At 42.1% G+C, this 13,738-nt stretch overlaps 1 protein-coding gene across 1 annotated transcript in view; it reads right to left on the bottom strand.

The window, feature by feature from the left end:
* The window catches only part of LOC146822729 (NFX1-type zinc finger-containing protein 1-like), an 892,774-nt gene that overhangs the window by 411,662 nt on the left and 467,374 nt on the right, over positions 1-13,738 (bottom strand). The window contains exon 9 of the mRNA XM_085606285.1: positions 5,318-5,568. Coding sequence (XP_085462411.1) covers positions 5,318-5,568 — 251 coding nt within the window. The remainder of the gene's footprint in view (positions 1-5,317; positions 5,569-13,738) is intronic.

The raw sequence follows: 13,738 nt of genomic DNA, 5'->3' as shown, positions 1-13,738 counted from the left end.
CATTCATTGCGTCCTCTTTTGTAAATTCTATCAGCTGCCCAGGGGGGCATTTCTGAAACCACTTTTAAAGTCCTGGGGATTACGTACTTGTAGGTTGGCTATGATTAGGTTATTACAGTTGGACAATGAATGTACTATCATCGCATTAACAAGCTTTTTAAAGCTGGCTGTTAAGTTTCGGAGCTCAATGTACTAATCTTAACTGGATTCTTTTGTAATTCGATGAACTTTTCATTAACAGGGGACTATACCGATTGACTTTGACTATGTATAATCAAATCATTTTTAGAATTTTTATCTTTATATATATATGTATGAATATTTTGACGTACGCTTTTATGATTTTAATCTCAAAATCGAATAAAGCTTTCTTGATTGATTGATTGATTGAAATACAAATCAAAGAGCTCTAAGATAAGGAAGGACTCCGGGCTTTCAAAATTCTCCCACCCAGGATGATGAGAAGCAAGAGGGGGACAGCACTGGTCCACAACTCACTGTAAAGAAATGGGCTAGCTGCAGTTACCACTAGTTATTAGAACGCTGCAGTCCTGCTGGATATTCTACAGCAAACAGAGTAAAAGTGGATGAAAGTGAATGCCAGTGAAGGCACGGAAATCCATGAGGGCTTCTGCATTCCTTGAAACTGAGTAAAGCAACACAGATAGAGGACATTGCACAAGTAAGAAAGAGAAAAAGGGAAGGAGCAAATGTCAGAGGAGGCAATTTTGAAGAAGAATTACTAGAATCTGCAAATTTCTAAGCAAGAATTCAGGGAAGAACTGAAAAACGGATTAGACAAATTACTTCAAACTTTGAAAGTGGACCAGGAGAAACAGATTTGAGATTTGAGACAAAACATGGACTCAGTGGTTGGCTGAGTCTAGAGGTGGATTCAAAAGTGGTGAATCTTGAGGCAGCAATGAGGACGAAGGACAGCTCTGTACATGCCCGAAGAGTAAACTGAAAAATACAATTACAGAGAAAAAAACATTATAAACACCAGGAAAAGAATGGATCATAAGGAGAACAATAAGGAGCAGGCAGAAAGGGCAGGAGACAAAGGAGAAGCTGCAATAGGGAGAGGCAGGCTGGTCATCGATGGTGGGCTGGAGGACCCCTTCCAGCTCTCAAAGTGAAGGCTATCCCTCAATAAGCAGCAGACCGGATCAGAAAAGGTGATCAAGACAACATGGATTTCAAGAACAGTGGGCCCGATTCACAAAAGTAATCTGAGACAAAATCCTAACTTTACGACTTTCAGTATTCAAAAAAGGCATTTTGGAGTAGCAAAGGTAGGATTCCTAACTTTAATACTCCTAGAGGCTATTTAATCCTAACTTTATGACTTTCAGTATTCACAAAAGGCATTTAGGAGCAGTACAGTTAGAATTCCTAACTTTACTACTCCTAAATGCCCTTTAATCCTAACTTTACGACTTTTAGGAGTAGTAAAGTTAGGAATCCTAACTTTACTACTCCTAAATGTTCTTTAATCCTAACTTTACGAATTTTGGTATTAACAAAAGGCATTTAGGGGTAATATATTTAGGAATCCTAACTTTATTACTCCTAAATGCCTTTTGTGAATAGCGAAAGTCGTAAAGTTAGGATTAAAGGGCATTTAGGAGTAGTAAAGTTAGGATTCCAAACTTTACTACTCTTAAATGCCTTTTGTGAATACCAAAAGTCGTAAAGTTTATATTTTATCTCAGATTACTTTTGTGAATCGGGCCCATCATCTTTTCTTACCAAACTCTTCTATTGAGTGGGGTTCTGGGGGAGGGGGAACAAGAAGGAGATTAATCCCACTCCCGAACAGTTGATTTCATATAAGAATAAAGAACTGTTTGGTGATAATGCCAACAATTGGGGGCTGGTTAACAAGCTCAAAATGTTTACTATTTACAATTTGCTAGTTACCATTTTAGGATTAACTTTTTTTATTGATTGCTGCTGGAAGTGAGAGCGGGAACCAAATTGAGAGAAAGACCTTGGGAATAGTTTACAAGACAATATTAGGCCTAACCAAAAATGAACGCTGAAGGGACTCAATGATAAAAATAAAGGGCAAGGGAGGATATTAATTGGAAACACAGAGACACCACATGTTAGATAAACAGAATGAAATTAGTCTCCCTTAACAGTAAAGGGATACATTTCCCAATCAAAAGAAGCATTGCATGGAGTTGCTTGAGGGCTGTACAGCCCAATATCATTTGCCTACAAGAGAGTAATTAAGGATGCCTCTTAGGGCATTCCATACTGCCCATTATGCATTTGCAGGAACAAAATGTAACAGGGTCACAATTTGTATGAAGGGGGATCTCCCTTTTATACTAGAAGAGAGGAGGGATCGTAAGGAAGGCCGATACCTCATTCCCCGGGGTCACTTGTGGAACAGGACAATTACAGTTGCCACCGCAACATCTAACACAGCACAAAATACCCAAGAGGTTTTCTACATGTACTGGAGCGGCATGCAAAGGGGTATATAGTGCTTACTGGGGACTACAATATGGTATGGAACCCACCGAAGGATAGATCCACAAGGGGGTTTAAGCAGTTGGGAGCTTTTGCTAAAGCATTCAAAAGAGAGCTCTAAGACCTGGGCTTGAGGAACATCTAAAGTGAACGCAGTACGCTAGAGGAAGACTACACTACACCACTCATAAACTTGTGCAGTGTATTCCTTGTAACACCATGACAGCGAAAAAGGACTCTGCACAGATCGGGACTCTCTCTGACTTGGATCATGCACATCTAAATGCGACCATACAAATAGGACAAGATCATAAATGAAGAAGATCGTGCATGACCCCAAAATTTCTCAAGGATCTGGTATTTAAGGAGGAGCTAAAACAGCAAATTGAAGAATATTACATAATAACAACCATGTGGAAGTGGCATACGGGGGAGTATGAGACGCTTATAAAGTGTTAGCATAGGGGTGGCCTTCATGGCTAGAAGCTGGTTCATATCATCCCTAGCTGGCAAGTGGTAAAGACTGAAGATACACGCTATTCACTGCTAACATGTGCTGCTGAGAGCCACAGGTATCCATCCTCACGACCACATTATTTAATCTGCATATTAATCTACAATTATGATCCTACATAACTCCGGTGATGCCTTTCCACCAATATGTGGGCAACACTCAAGTTGAACCTAAAAAACCTCAGCAATAGTTGTCATTAACATCCTCAGAAACTGCCTATAACAATTACAATCTTGAATGCAATAGAACATCCTTCTCCTCAATATTCATAAAACTGAATTTCTCCTCCTGACAACCTCAACCAAAATTAGACTCAATCCCAAGGTTCCAAGGTGTTATTTTTATTGCTGGAAGGATTGCACCTATGCTAAATCAGTCAGCCAAATCCCTCGGCTTCACACTTAACTGGGCGCTCAGGTTTGTCCTCATATCAAGAGGACTGTGATAGCTGCTAACTTTAATCTCCAACACTAAAAAGATCCACCATCTTATATCCCTGCTCTATTAAAAACTGTTCACTAATTATATTGCGATTTGATTTTGGAAATGCATTACTGGTCGGAGTTCCTCTATCATCTTAATTCCCGCTGAGAGCAGTACTACACACGGCTGCTTAGTCCACTCTGCTGATATATTTGACCATAACCTTTACTTGGCAAGCTGCACTGCTAACCCATTTTGGTTAGAATCAAATAAAAAATCTGCTGTAACAAGCACATCCACGAGAACTTCCCACCATATCTTGCTGACCTTCTTACCAACTACAGCAGTCAAATAGGTGAAAGCGGTCTAGGAAGTCACATAACTCCTCTCTTTGAAACCTTGCAATTCAGAATATTAAAACCAAAAAGGCAATTTATCTCTGGTATTGCCATTTCAAGCCTGGATTTCTACTTTCATATTTCAGAATTCTAAACCTACTAACAACCTTCCGGAAGCAAATAAGGGCCTGATAACGAGTTTTGCGGTCCAACCGCCTGAAGTCCGCGGCCTCTAGAAGACTGCAGTGCTGGAGGTCTTTTGACTTCCGTATTACAAGTTGACCATGGTCTCTACAGTGTTGCTGCAGCAGTGGTAAGTACTTTTCCATATGTATCGATGCATTTGTGAGTATTTCGACTGCATATATGTCGAATGCACACAAATGCATGATACATGTTGAAAAATACCACCTACCAATTTCTGGAGTCTGACCCATATATGGCCAGTCCTGGAAATGGGTATATGGTATAAAATGGACTTACCTGTACCTCACCACAGAGAGTGTCCTATTGTTGGGATGAAGATGCTGCTGTGAAGGGGGGACGTGGAGAAAGGGATCCACGTCGACTGCTGCTGGAAAGAACAGGAAAATGTTGAGTATGCACCCCAAATCCTTCATTTCCACCAACCTTTAGAAAGCGATCCGACCGCCACGGTCACCTCGTGGAAAAGCCAACTCGTAATACGGACAGTGGTGTAGCTCCTTTGACCACCCTATGGTGACCACGCTTCCCCGACCATGAGCCCGGCGGTCGACGGCGTGCTGGCCGTGTCAGCGGTTCAGCCGCGATCTTTGCAAAGGCAATCAGACCAACTCATAATACGGCAGTGGGACCGCTGCGCTCGCAGCGGTCGGACCACGATTGCAGGTACGGAACTCGTAATAACACCCTAAATCCCACCTATTCATACGATACCTATTTTAGCGGCTTACAGAAAATACCTGAACTTCATTATCAGACACCTCTTCCATTCATCAATACACTAGCTTTTGCAAAGAACTGCACATCATTGGTTATTGCTCATTGTTCGCTGCACTGTTTACAGTTAAGCTGTTAAACTATCCCCCTTCCCCCAAAATCTCAATGTAATCCTTATTCTCTTTTGGAAACATTTTTATCTTTGTATCTTTGTATCTGTTAAAATAAAACTTTTGCGGATAGTAAAAAATAATTCCCTGCATTTGATAACAGAAGAAGTATAGAATCCAATCAGTGAAGTGATGAAAATGAGATGAGTGAAAGATCAACAGCAGTGTACACAGAACTTTATGTTAGGGCACATTTCAAAACATTTAATAGCTGAAAACACAAGACATCTTGGGGAAAAGCTTTTTTTATTTTACGTTAAAGGTAGAAGGAGAGTTGTATCACATAACTGCATGCTGCATTGATTTAGATGCATTAAGTGCAGAAAGCCACTGTAATAAAAATCACTCAAAAAACTCAAAACAGCAAAACGTTCTGATAGGTATCCTTTGTTACTGTACATGATGGGTGAGTCAAAAATGACATATTCAAGAACAAATTGTTCACAGATTTTATGATTTAAACATACCTCCCACTGGCCAGCATCACCTCTGTTGATACCACTTTCATTCACATCCTCTTCATCATCTTCTAACGTAGGCACGTAGGATAGAATGTCTTTCTGTTTTCTAGCTGCCCTGGCATATGCTTCTGAAATCTGGTTTTTGATATCATCATCGTCCATCATTCTCTCAGCTTGCAAACGCTCAGGTTCTTCGGCAACTTTAATCAAATCTTCGTTGTCCTCTTTATTCAAGCAGCCTGAGTCTTCAGTCGAGTCTGAAAAAAGGAAAAGCCGTCAGCATACCATCATACAGCATTTGGCAGTGTCCAAGTGGTTTAAGTCACAAAATGTTATCCAGTGGATAGAAGGTGGGGGCTTAGAGTGAATTTGTACCATTCCACTTAATTTCCAGACCTGGCCTTCTAGAGACAACTTTAACTGTCTCGTCAGCTCCAAACAATGAATATATATATATATATATATATATATATATTCACAGAAAAAACCATAGGTTTCAGGGGTGTTATAGTTAGCTGGACTTTTCACTTGTACAAAACCATTGAAATTCCCCCGTTATAGTTAGTTCAGCTAACTATAACTCGCGCGCCCGCAATGCACTGCTGATGACGTCACATATTACATCACTCATGACATGGTCAGTGACATCACTCATGACATCAATGATGACATCTCAAATGACAACACTGATGACATCACTGATGACATCATCCAGTGAATGTGTGTTTTTCTGAAAATTAAATGTTTTATATATGTATATCTCAAGGTCGATGGAAGAATAAATAGGTATATAAGTGTCTAAATGGATGATTTGTTTTTGAAAAATTGATTGTGTAACTGACTGATTAAGTGTATCATAGTGAATATATGGCTTAGTGAGTAATGTTTAAATATGTAAATATCTGTATCAGTCTCTCACTTTGTGTATAAGTGGCTGCATGGGTTGGTGAGTAGCTACATGGGTGTCTATATAGGTTATTAGTTGGTTTTTTGAGTATCAGTCTGAGTGTCTACATGGTTCGGTGGGGGGTATTACGTAGTGCATAGGTGCATGAATGAGTGACTCACTCTTTGTATGTGTTGAAGACAGCATGTGTGCAGGACTGTATGGGTGGATGAGTGTGTGTATGGGTGTGTTAGTGAGTGAATGACTGTCTCAATAGTGTCTTTATGAGTAACTACATATGTTTTAAACTAGTATATGTGACTATTGGTGTATATAAGTGAGTATATGTGAGAGTGAGAGATTGAAAGAGTTCCTGTATGAATAAGTATGTGTTTCTATAAGTGATTGTTTAAAAGACTAAGTATGTGTAAGTTTCCGTAGAAGTAAGTGTGGTGGTGTGTGTATAACTGTATATGCAAATAAATGTATGTTTGATTCTTTATTAGCATGAGTGACTATGTGTGTGAGTAACTCTATGGATGAGTGGCATTGTGTAACAGGATGTATAGGTGTATGAGTACATATGATGAGTGAATACATGTATGAGTGACTGTATAGGACTGTTGGTGAATGAGTGGATGTGTATGTGGATCTTAGAATTACTGAGGAGGTTGTTGTAACTGGTATTGGTATGTCCATTGTTTTGAAAAGTTTAGTCTCTATTTTTGAATGTGTGTATCAAAGGTTATATTAGGGTGAGAGGATGTCTGCCACTCTATCACAAGGATGATGTCATCAGTGATGTCATCAGTGATGTCATCAGTGATGTCATCAGTGATGTCACTGACCATGTCATGAGTGATGTAATATGTGACGTCATCAGCAGTGCATTGCGGGCGCGCGAGTTATAGTTAGCTGAACTAACTATAACGGGGGAATTTCAATGGTTTTGTACAAGTGAAAAGTCCAGCTAACTATAACACCCCTGAAACCTATGGTTTTTTCAGTGAATTTCTGAGGTTTTTTAAATGCTAATTCCTAACTATAACGTGCCTGAAACCTATGGTTTTTTCTGTGAATTTCAAAGGTTTTCTAAATGCTAATTTCTAACTATGCCTACAGAGATAGGACATGTGAAGAAAGAAGAAAAAATGAACAGAAAGAAAAAAAAGAAGTGCAGAAAGAAGCAACAGAAGTCCTCAAAGACGAAGAAAAGTGCAGGAAGAAGGATAACGTGCAGAAAGAACAAAAAGAAGAGCAGAAAGAAGCCTTGTTGCAAAATCATCCTGTACCCTCAACTTTTTCAGACGGATACTGGTGGTAACTGAGTATGACTAACCAGTCCTAGAGGCAGTGCTATGTTAAAAGACACTTAGAATACAGTGAAAACACCAACATACACTAGGGAACATTATGCGTTGGGGTCCCCTTGTGATTAGCATGACCTCCTCTGTAAGCCCCTAGTATATAATAGGGCAGGGGGATTAAAACTACCTCTTAAAACAGGCCACAGGGCGTCTTTGCACACGTTAACTCAGGCCCCGTCCCCTCCCTTCACCACTGTGTAAACACGCCCTGTGTCCGTTTTTAGTTGGGAGATTAAGTTCATTTGAATCCTGAGGGTTCCTAGGGTCCAACTAGCCCACTAGGTACCTCCAGTAAGTGCCACAGAGCAGCGTTGCAGAGAGGTGTAAAAAGTGGCACGGCCTGGACCACCTCTCTGCAATGCAGCTCAGTGGCGCTTACTGGAAGCACTTGGTGGGCTAGTTAGCCCCCAGGGGCCCTCAGTATTGAAGGAAAATTATATCCCCAATTTAAAATGTGCCATAGTGCGTGTTTGCACACGTCACCTCAGGCCCCGTCCCCTCCCTTCACCACTGTGTAAACGCGCCCTGTGGCTGTTCTAAGTTGAGAGATTAAGTCCCCTTGAATCCTAAGGGTCCCTAGGGTCAAACTAGACCACTAAGTACCTCCAGTAAGCGCCACAGAGCTGCGTTGCAGAGAGGTGTAAAAAGGGGCTTGGCCTCAGAACACCTGTCTGCAGCGCAGCTCCCTGGTGCATACTGGAGATGCCTGTTGGGCTAGTTGGCCCTCAGGGACCCTCAGTATTGAAGAGGAATTAATTCCCCAACTTACAACTCGCCAGGGGGCGCGTTTGCAGAGTGCTGCAAGGAGGGGGCGTGGCCTCCGGCACGATGCCAGTCTTTTATTTATTTTAATTTTTTAAGAAGGGGGGCTGTGTGGCTCCCCTTCTTATTCTAATTTATTGGCCCTGATGACCCCATCCCCCAGGGCCGGCCACTGTTTTTTATTATTTTAAAAAAATATATATTTATAGACACACCTAGGACATGATGGACAAACCGTACGTACCTATCACCATGACGATTTGCGTGATATTCATTAAAAGGCGACTATGCATGCAATGAATCCACGTGGAATGTATTTACACCACTAGTGAAGCTCTGACATGTCTGATGCCCTACCGTGCCTAATCCCGGTAGACACCCTTGTCGTTTATTTATACAAACATGGGTAGCTATTGACGGGCACATTTAATACACATGCACACCAAGCCATTCAAAGGGGATTCGACAAAATTTCGACAAAAACTATGCAAGACACCCCCCTCACGGTTAATAAAACACACACCCACTGCCGGATGTGTAATACTTTTTATTTTACTCTCTGGAAAGGGGACGAACATCACTTGAGAGTCACAGCGCGCTCCTGGCAGAGCCCAATGCTGTGTTACACCCACCAGTGCCTGCTGAGTGCCACACACCTCTGTGTTGTATTCCACTAGCTAGTGCATATGCTATGACACTCTCTAGCCCATGTGCACTGTAACACCACCCCATGAATATGTCATGCCACACTTGTCTTCGCACGGGTTATATTGCCCCATCTAACGTGCGTTCCTCGATGCCTATGTTATAACGCACAGTGCTATGCCAAACATATTACAATCTGGGATCCATATCTTTGTCACAGTGCATATGCAACGTTACACTCCCCAGCACATATTTTATATTACAACTTTAGAGACTAGTTAGGTTACACAACACTGCCCTGTGCATATTACACTCCAAGGCGCATATCGCATAGCACGCGCTAGTGCCTGTGCTATCTCACGCTCTCCAATGAATCTGTCATTGCGCACAATGTATTGCATATTATTTTTCACGCCCGTTCATCTTATATCACACTTTTTGGTGCATGGTTTATACCATACACTATATCTAGTTTTCATTTTCAATCATGCTCTCAGGACTATGTTCTATATAACACTGTGTTCACCTACCCTTTTCACGGGCATTACATTTTGCGATAGGGGGTGGAGGGTCAGGGGGTGTTTCTGCCAAGTGAGCCCGGAGTCACAGTCACAAACGTCCTCTTCTTCCTGAATAAAAGTGAGATTATGCTGCATACTTGTTCATATTTTAAGTAGTTCGCACAGACACACGTTTTAAAAACAATAAAGTTCCTAATACCCGCCTTCTCTGAACAGTTAGCTTGCTGCCCCATCCCCCTCCTCCCTATCCTCTGTTGTGTGAATCCATGAACTAGCCTCCTCTCTCCTGCCATGCATGGTCTGATGTGCTGCCACTGCCCTCAATTTAGTATGATGTACCAGTCCACTCCTCCTGCCCTTCATTGCCCAATTCTATGCCCCATCATTGACCTCCTGCTTAAACTCTGTGCTTAGCTTGCTGCCCCTATTCTCCTTCCCCCTGCCCTCCGATGTGTTTGTGTATGCCCCTGCTCCATCCTTTTTGCCCACCATGTTCCATGGACCTGCCACTCCTATCTACTCTGCGTGTTCTGTTGAGCTGCCACTCCCCTCCCACCTGCCTAGCATTGTCAGATGACTGTAACCTGTCCCTGCCACCTCCACCCTGCCTGTCCACATGCCATGCCCCTATCCTCTTCCTCCTGCCCTACATGGTCCATTGTACTGCCACACCCTTCTGCTCTCCCTGGTCTGTTGTGCTGCAACTTCTCCTCCTGCCTGCCCAGTGCGGTCTGTTGTGAGGCCCCTTCCCCTGTACTTTCTTGTCTGTGCACAGGTCCTGACCCTCCCTTCTATCCTCCATCGTCCTTTGTGCATGCCCCTGCACCCTCCTTCTTGCCCATCATAGCCATTGTGCTACCACTAAACCTCCCACTTGCCATGCATGGTCTTCTGTGCTGCCATGGCCCCTCCCACCTTCCCTGTGTGGTCAGTTAGCTGCCCCTGAACCCCTCCCACCTTCCCTCCATGGTCTGTGTGTATGCCATCACAGTCTCACTGTTGCTCTTCATGGTGTGTCTTGCTTCTAGTGCCCATCCTGCCTGACCTCCATGGCTATCTTGCTGCTCCTGCCCTGCCCCCTTGCCCCCAGCCCTTTGTTTATATGTGAAGACCCCTACTCCCTCCCTCCTGGTTTGTCTGTTCCATTGTAATGCCCCTGATCCATCCCTCCTGCCCTTTATGGTCTGTTATGCTGCAGCTTTCTCTCCTGTCTGTCCATTATGGTCCTGCCTCTTGCCCCTCTGTTCTCTGTTGTCCATGTGCATGGTCCTGTCCCCTCCCTCTTGCTTTCCATGGATTGTTGTGCTTCACTCCCGTCCCGCATGCCCTGTGTGGTGTATTGTGCTGCTGCAAACCCTGATGCCTGCCCTGCAGGGTCAGTTTGGTGCACCTCTCCATGTCCCTCCTGTCCTCTGTTATCCAAGTCCATGTCCCTACCCCATTTCCTTCCATGATCCAATGTACCATACTTGCGAACATTTTGAACTTGGTAAGAGGGAGATTTTGAAAAAAAACTGGGGTATTGATTTTCCCCTTTGAGTTACATTGAAAAAGAGGAGATTGTAGACAGGAGACAGATAAAATAAAGCCCATTTGAGCTTAAAAACATTGGACGTTTCCTGGCTGAATCGGGTCTGTTGGCATGTATGGTTGTACTACCATTGCCTCTTCCTTCTGCCCACAATGGTCTATTACATTGCCACAGCCTCTCTTGCAAGTCCTGTATTGTTGCTTTGTTGCCCCTGCCCCCCTTTCCACTGCCCTCCATAGTCTGTTGTGCTGCCACGGCCCTTCCTGCCTGCTCAGTGTGGTTAAATTGTTGCCTTTGCACCCTCCTACCTGCCTTCAATTTTCAGGGTCCGTGCCCCTGGCCTCTGCCTCTCAACAGTATCCTAATGAACAACTAGATTGCTAACATTCTATATTTATTACAAAAGTGTGGAACGCCTGACGTCATCTTGATGTAATCAAAACTGTAATACCTAGAGCATTTCCTTTAGAAATTACATATATGAGAGGGTCTTATTGGCATCAAAATTATGGTTAGTGCTCTAAAAGACTAAAATAAGGACATATTTTCTGAGTTTTCAAATAGCGAGAAAGCACTTTTAAATTATTTGTTACCTTTATGTTTTTTTATCCAGTTGACCACTTGATTAAATGTTGCACTTAGGGGAGAGGATGTGGTGTTACTTCCAGAACTGCAGACTTTGCAACTGGGGAACCAGGTTGGAGTTTCTGCTTCAGCTCAACATTCTGTGATTCTGGTCAAATCACTTAGTCTCCCCATGTCTACAACCAAAATGAATTTGTTCTTGTGTGATGTAACCAATGCTCATGTAAAGCACTCCAATACCTGACAAGTCTGCACTAAATAACACTGCAAAAACACAAAATAATAAGTGTTTTGCACACTTCTGTCATTGGGCTATATTTGGGCTACATCTGGGTGATTTTGGGCTACATTTGGGCTCTTTTGTCTCCGGTGGCCATCTTGGGAGATTTATTTGTTATGAAGTTTCCTAATTTCCTCATGTACTGCAGTCTCCTCAGTAGGAAATGCTTTCAGTTTTTTACTTTGATTCCATCATGAAGGTATTCAGATATGTCACACATTTGCCATAATTTCTGAATGTTAGCACTCTAGTTGCTCATTAGATCACTGTAGTAAAACTACTGTTCACCATGGAAGTCTGCTCCTGGTATTAAAAGTGCATGTTTCAGTCTGCATGTCAGAATTTTTTAATGAAATAGAAGAGGATTTGAGAAGTCACTCAAAATGTGCCCTCATTTTCTTTCTTCAGCATTAATCATAATTTCTATGGCAAAATGAACCCCCTCATTGTGTTCCTTTTTAAATTAAATTTTTTAAGTGTTACCAGTTTATTCCAATCAAGATGGCTTCAGGTGTGCCATACTTTTGTCATAATGAAGACAGTAAGCGCTCTAGTTGTTTTTAAGAACACTCTGGGACATTCTGTCATTGGGCTATACTTGGGCTACATCTGGGTGATATTTGGGTTACATTTGGACTCTTTTGTCTCTGGTGGCCATCTTGGCAGACTTATTTGTTATGAAGTTTCCAAATTTCCTCATTTACTGCAGTCTCCTCAGTAGGAAATACTTTCAGTTTTTTACTTTGATTCCAAAGGCATTCAGATGTGTCACACATTTGCCATAAATTCAGAATGTTAGCACTCTTTTTGCTCATTAGATCACTGTAGTAAAGCTACTGCTCACCAGGGAAAACTGCTGCTGGTATTGAAAGTGCATGTTTCAGTCTGCATGTCAGAATTTTTTAATGAAATAGAAGAGGATTTGAGAAGTCACTCAAAATGTGCCCTAATTTTTCTTTCTGCAGCACTAATCATACTTTTTATGGAAAAATGAACCCCCTCATTTTGTTCCTTTTTAAATTAAATGTTTTAAGAGTTACCACTTTAATCCAAGCAAGATGGCTTCAGGTGTGCCATACGTTTATCATAAGTAGGACTGTTAGCGCTCTAGTTGTTCTTTGGAACACTCTGGGAAGCTGCAGTAGAACACAAAGGAATCAACTGACAGTCTCTGCCCTTGTTGGATGTACATGTTTTACTGAGAATGTCAGACTTCATTCTCACATGAATGAGAAAGATAATGTGAATTTACAGAAAATAAGCTCTCGGTTTAGCTTATAGATCACCTTCCTAACCTCTGTGGTAAAAGCATGAGAAAATATTTTTCTCTCAATCATGATATCCCAGCAGAATGCTTTTTCACATGGTGAAATCACCTTAGAACATACCACAATTCCTAAAATGAGTATGGTACCATCAACAAATGATTTATAATGTAACAAAAGTCTTAAAACCTTCTATTAACTGCAATGCTTTTTAATGAGGTGCTATCATGTATATTGGTCCCAAGATGGCTGCCAACACTTCTTGGATGAAGTGCTGACAGCCAATCAGATCTCAGGATGAGATGTGTGGTTAGGCTCCGCCCACATATATATATGATTTTACTTTTGATTTTCTCAGGAACTACTGAACAGATTGACACCAGACCTGCAAAAGGCACATCCCTGACCTGAGGACTACCTCTCTGCCAAATGTTAAGTAATTCTGTTCAGCAGTTCGGGCTGTACCTTGGACTAAAGGTCCCTATGGAAAATTGCATGGGGAAAATGCGTTTTGGGACCCCCCTTTTTTCTCAGCCCCCGCTTGACTAATCCCCCCGAGACTTTCAGGGTAGGAGCGGAGTGGAG

This window comes from Triturus cristatus, chromosome 5_2 (genome assembly GCF_964204655.1).
Source record: "Triturus cristatus chromosome 5_2, aTriCri1.1, whole genome shotgun sequence".
In the NCBI taxonomy this organism is placed as follows: domain Eukaryota; kingdom Metazoa; phylum Chordata; class Amphibia; order Caudata; family Salamandridae; genus Triturus; species Triturus cristatus.
The sequence above is the reverse complement of the archived record's forward strand: the minus strand, read 5'-3'. Positions and strand labels throughout refer to the sequence as shown.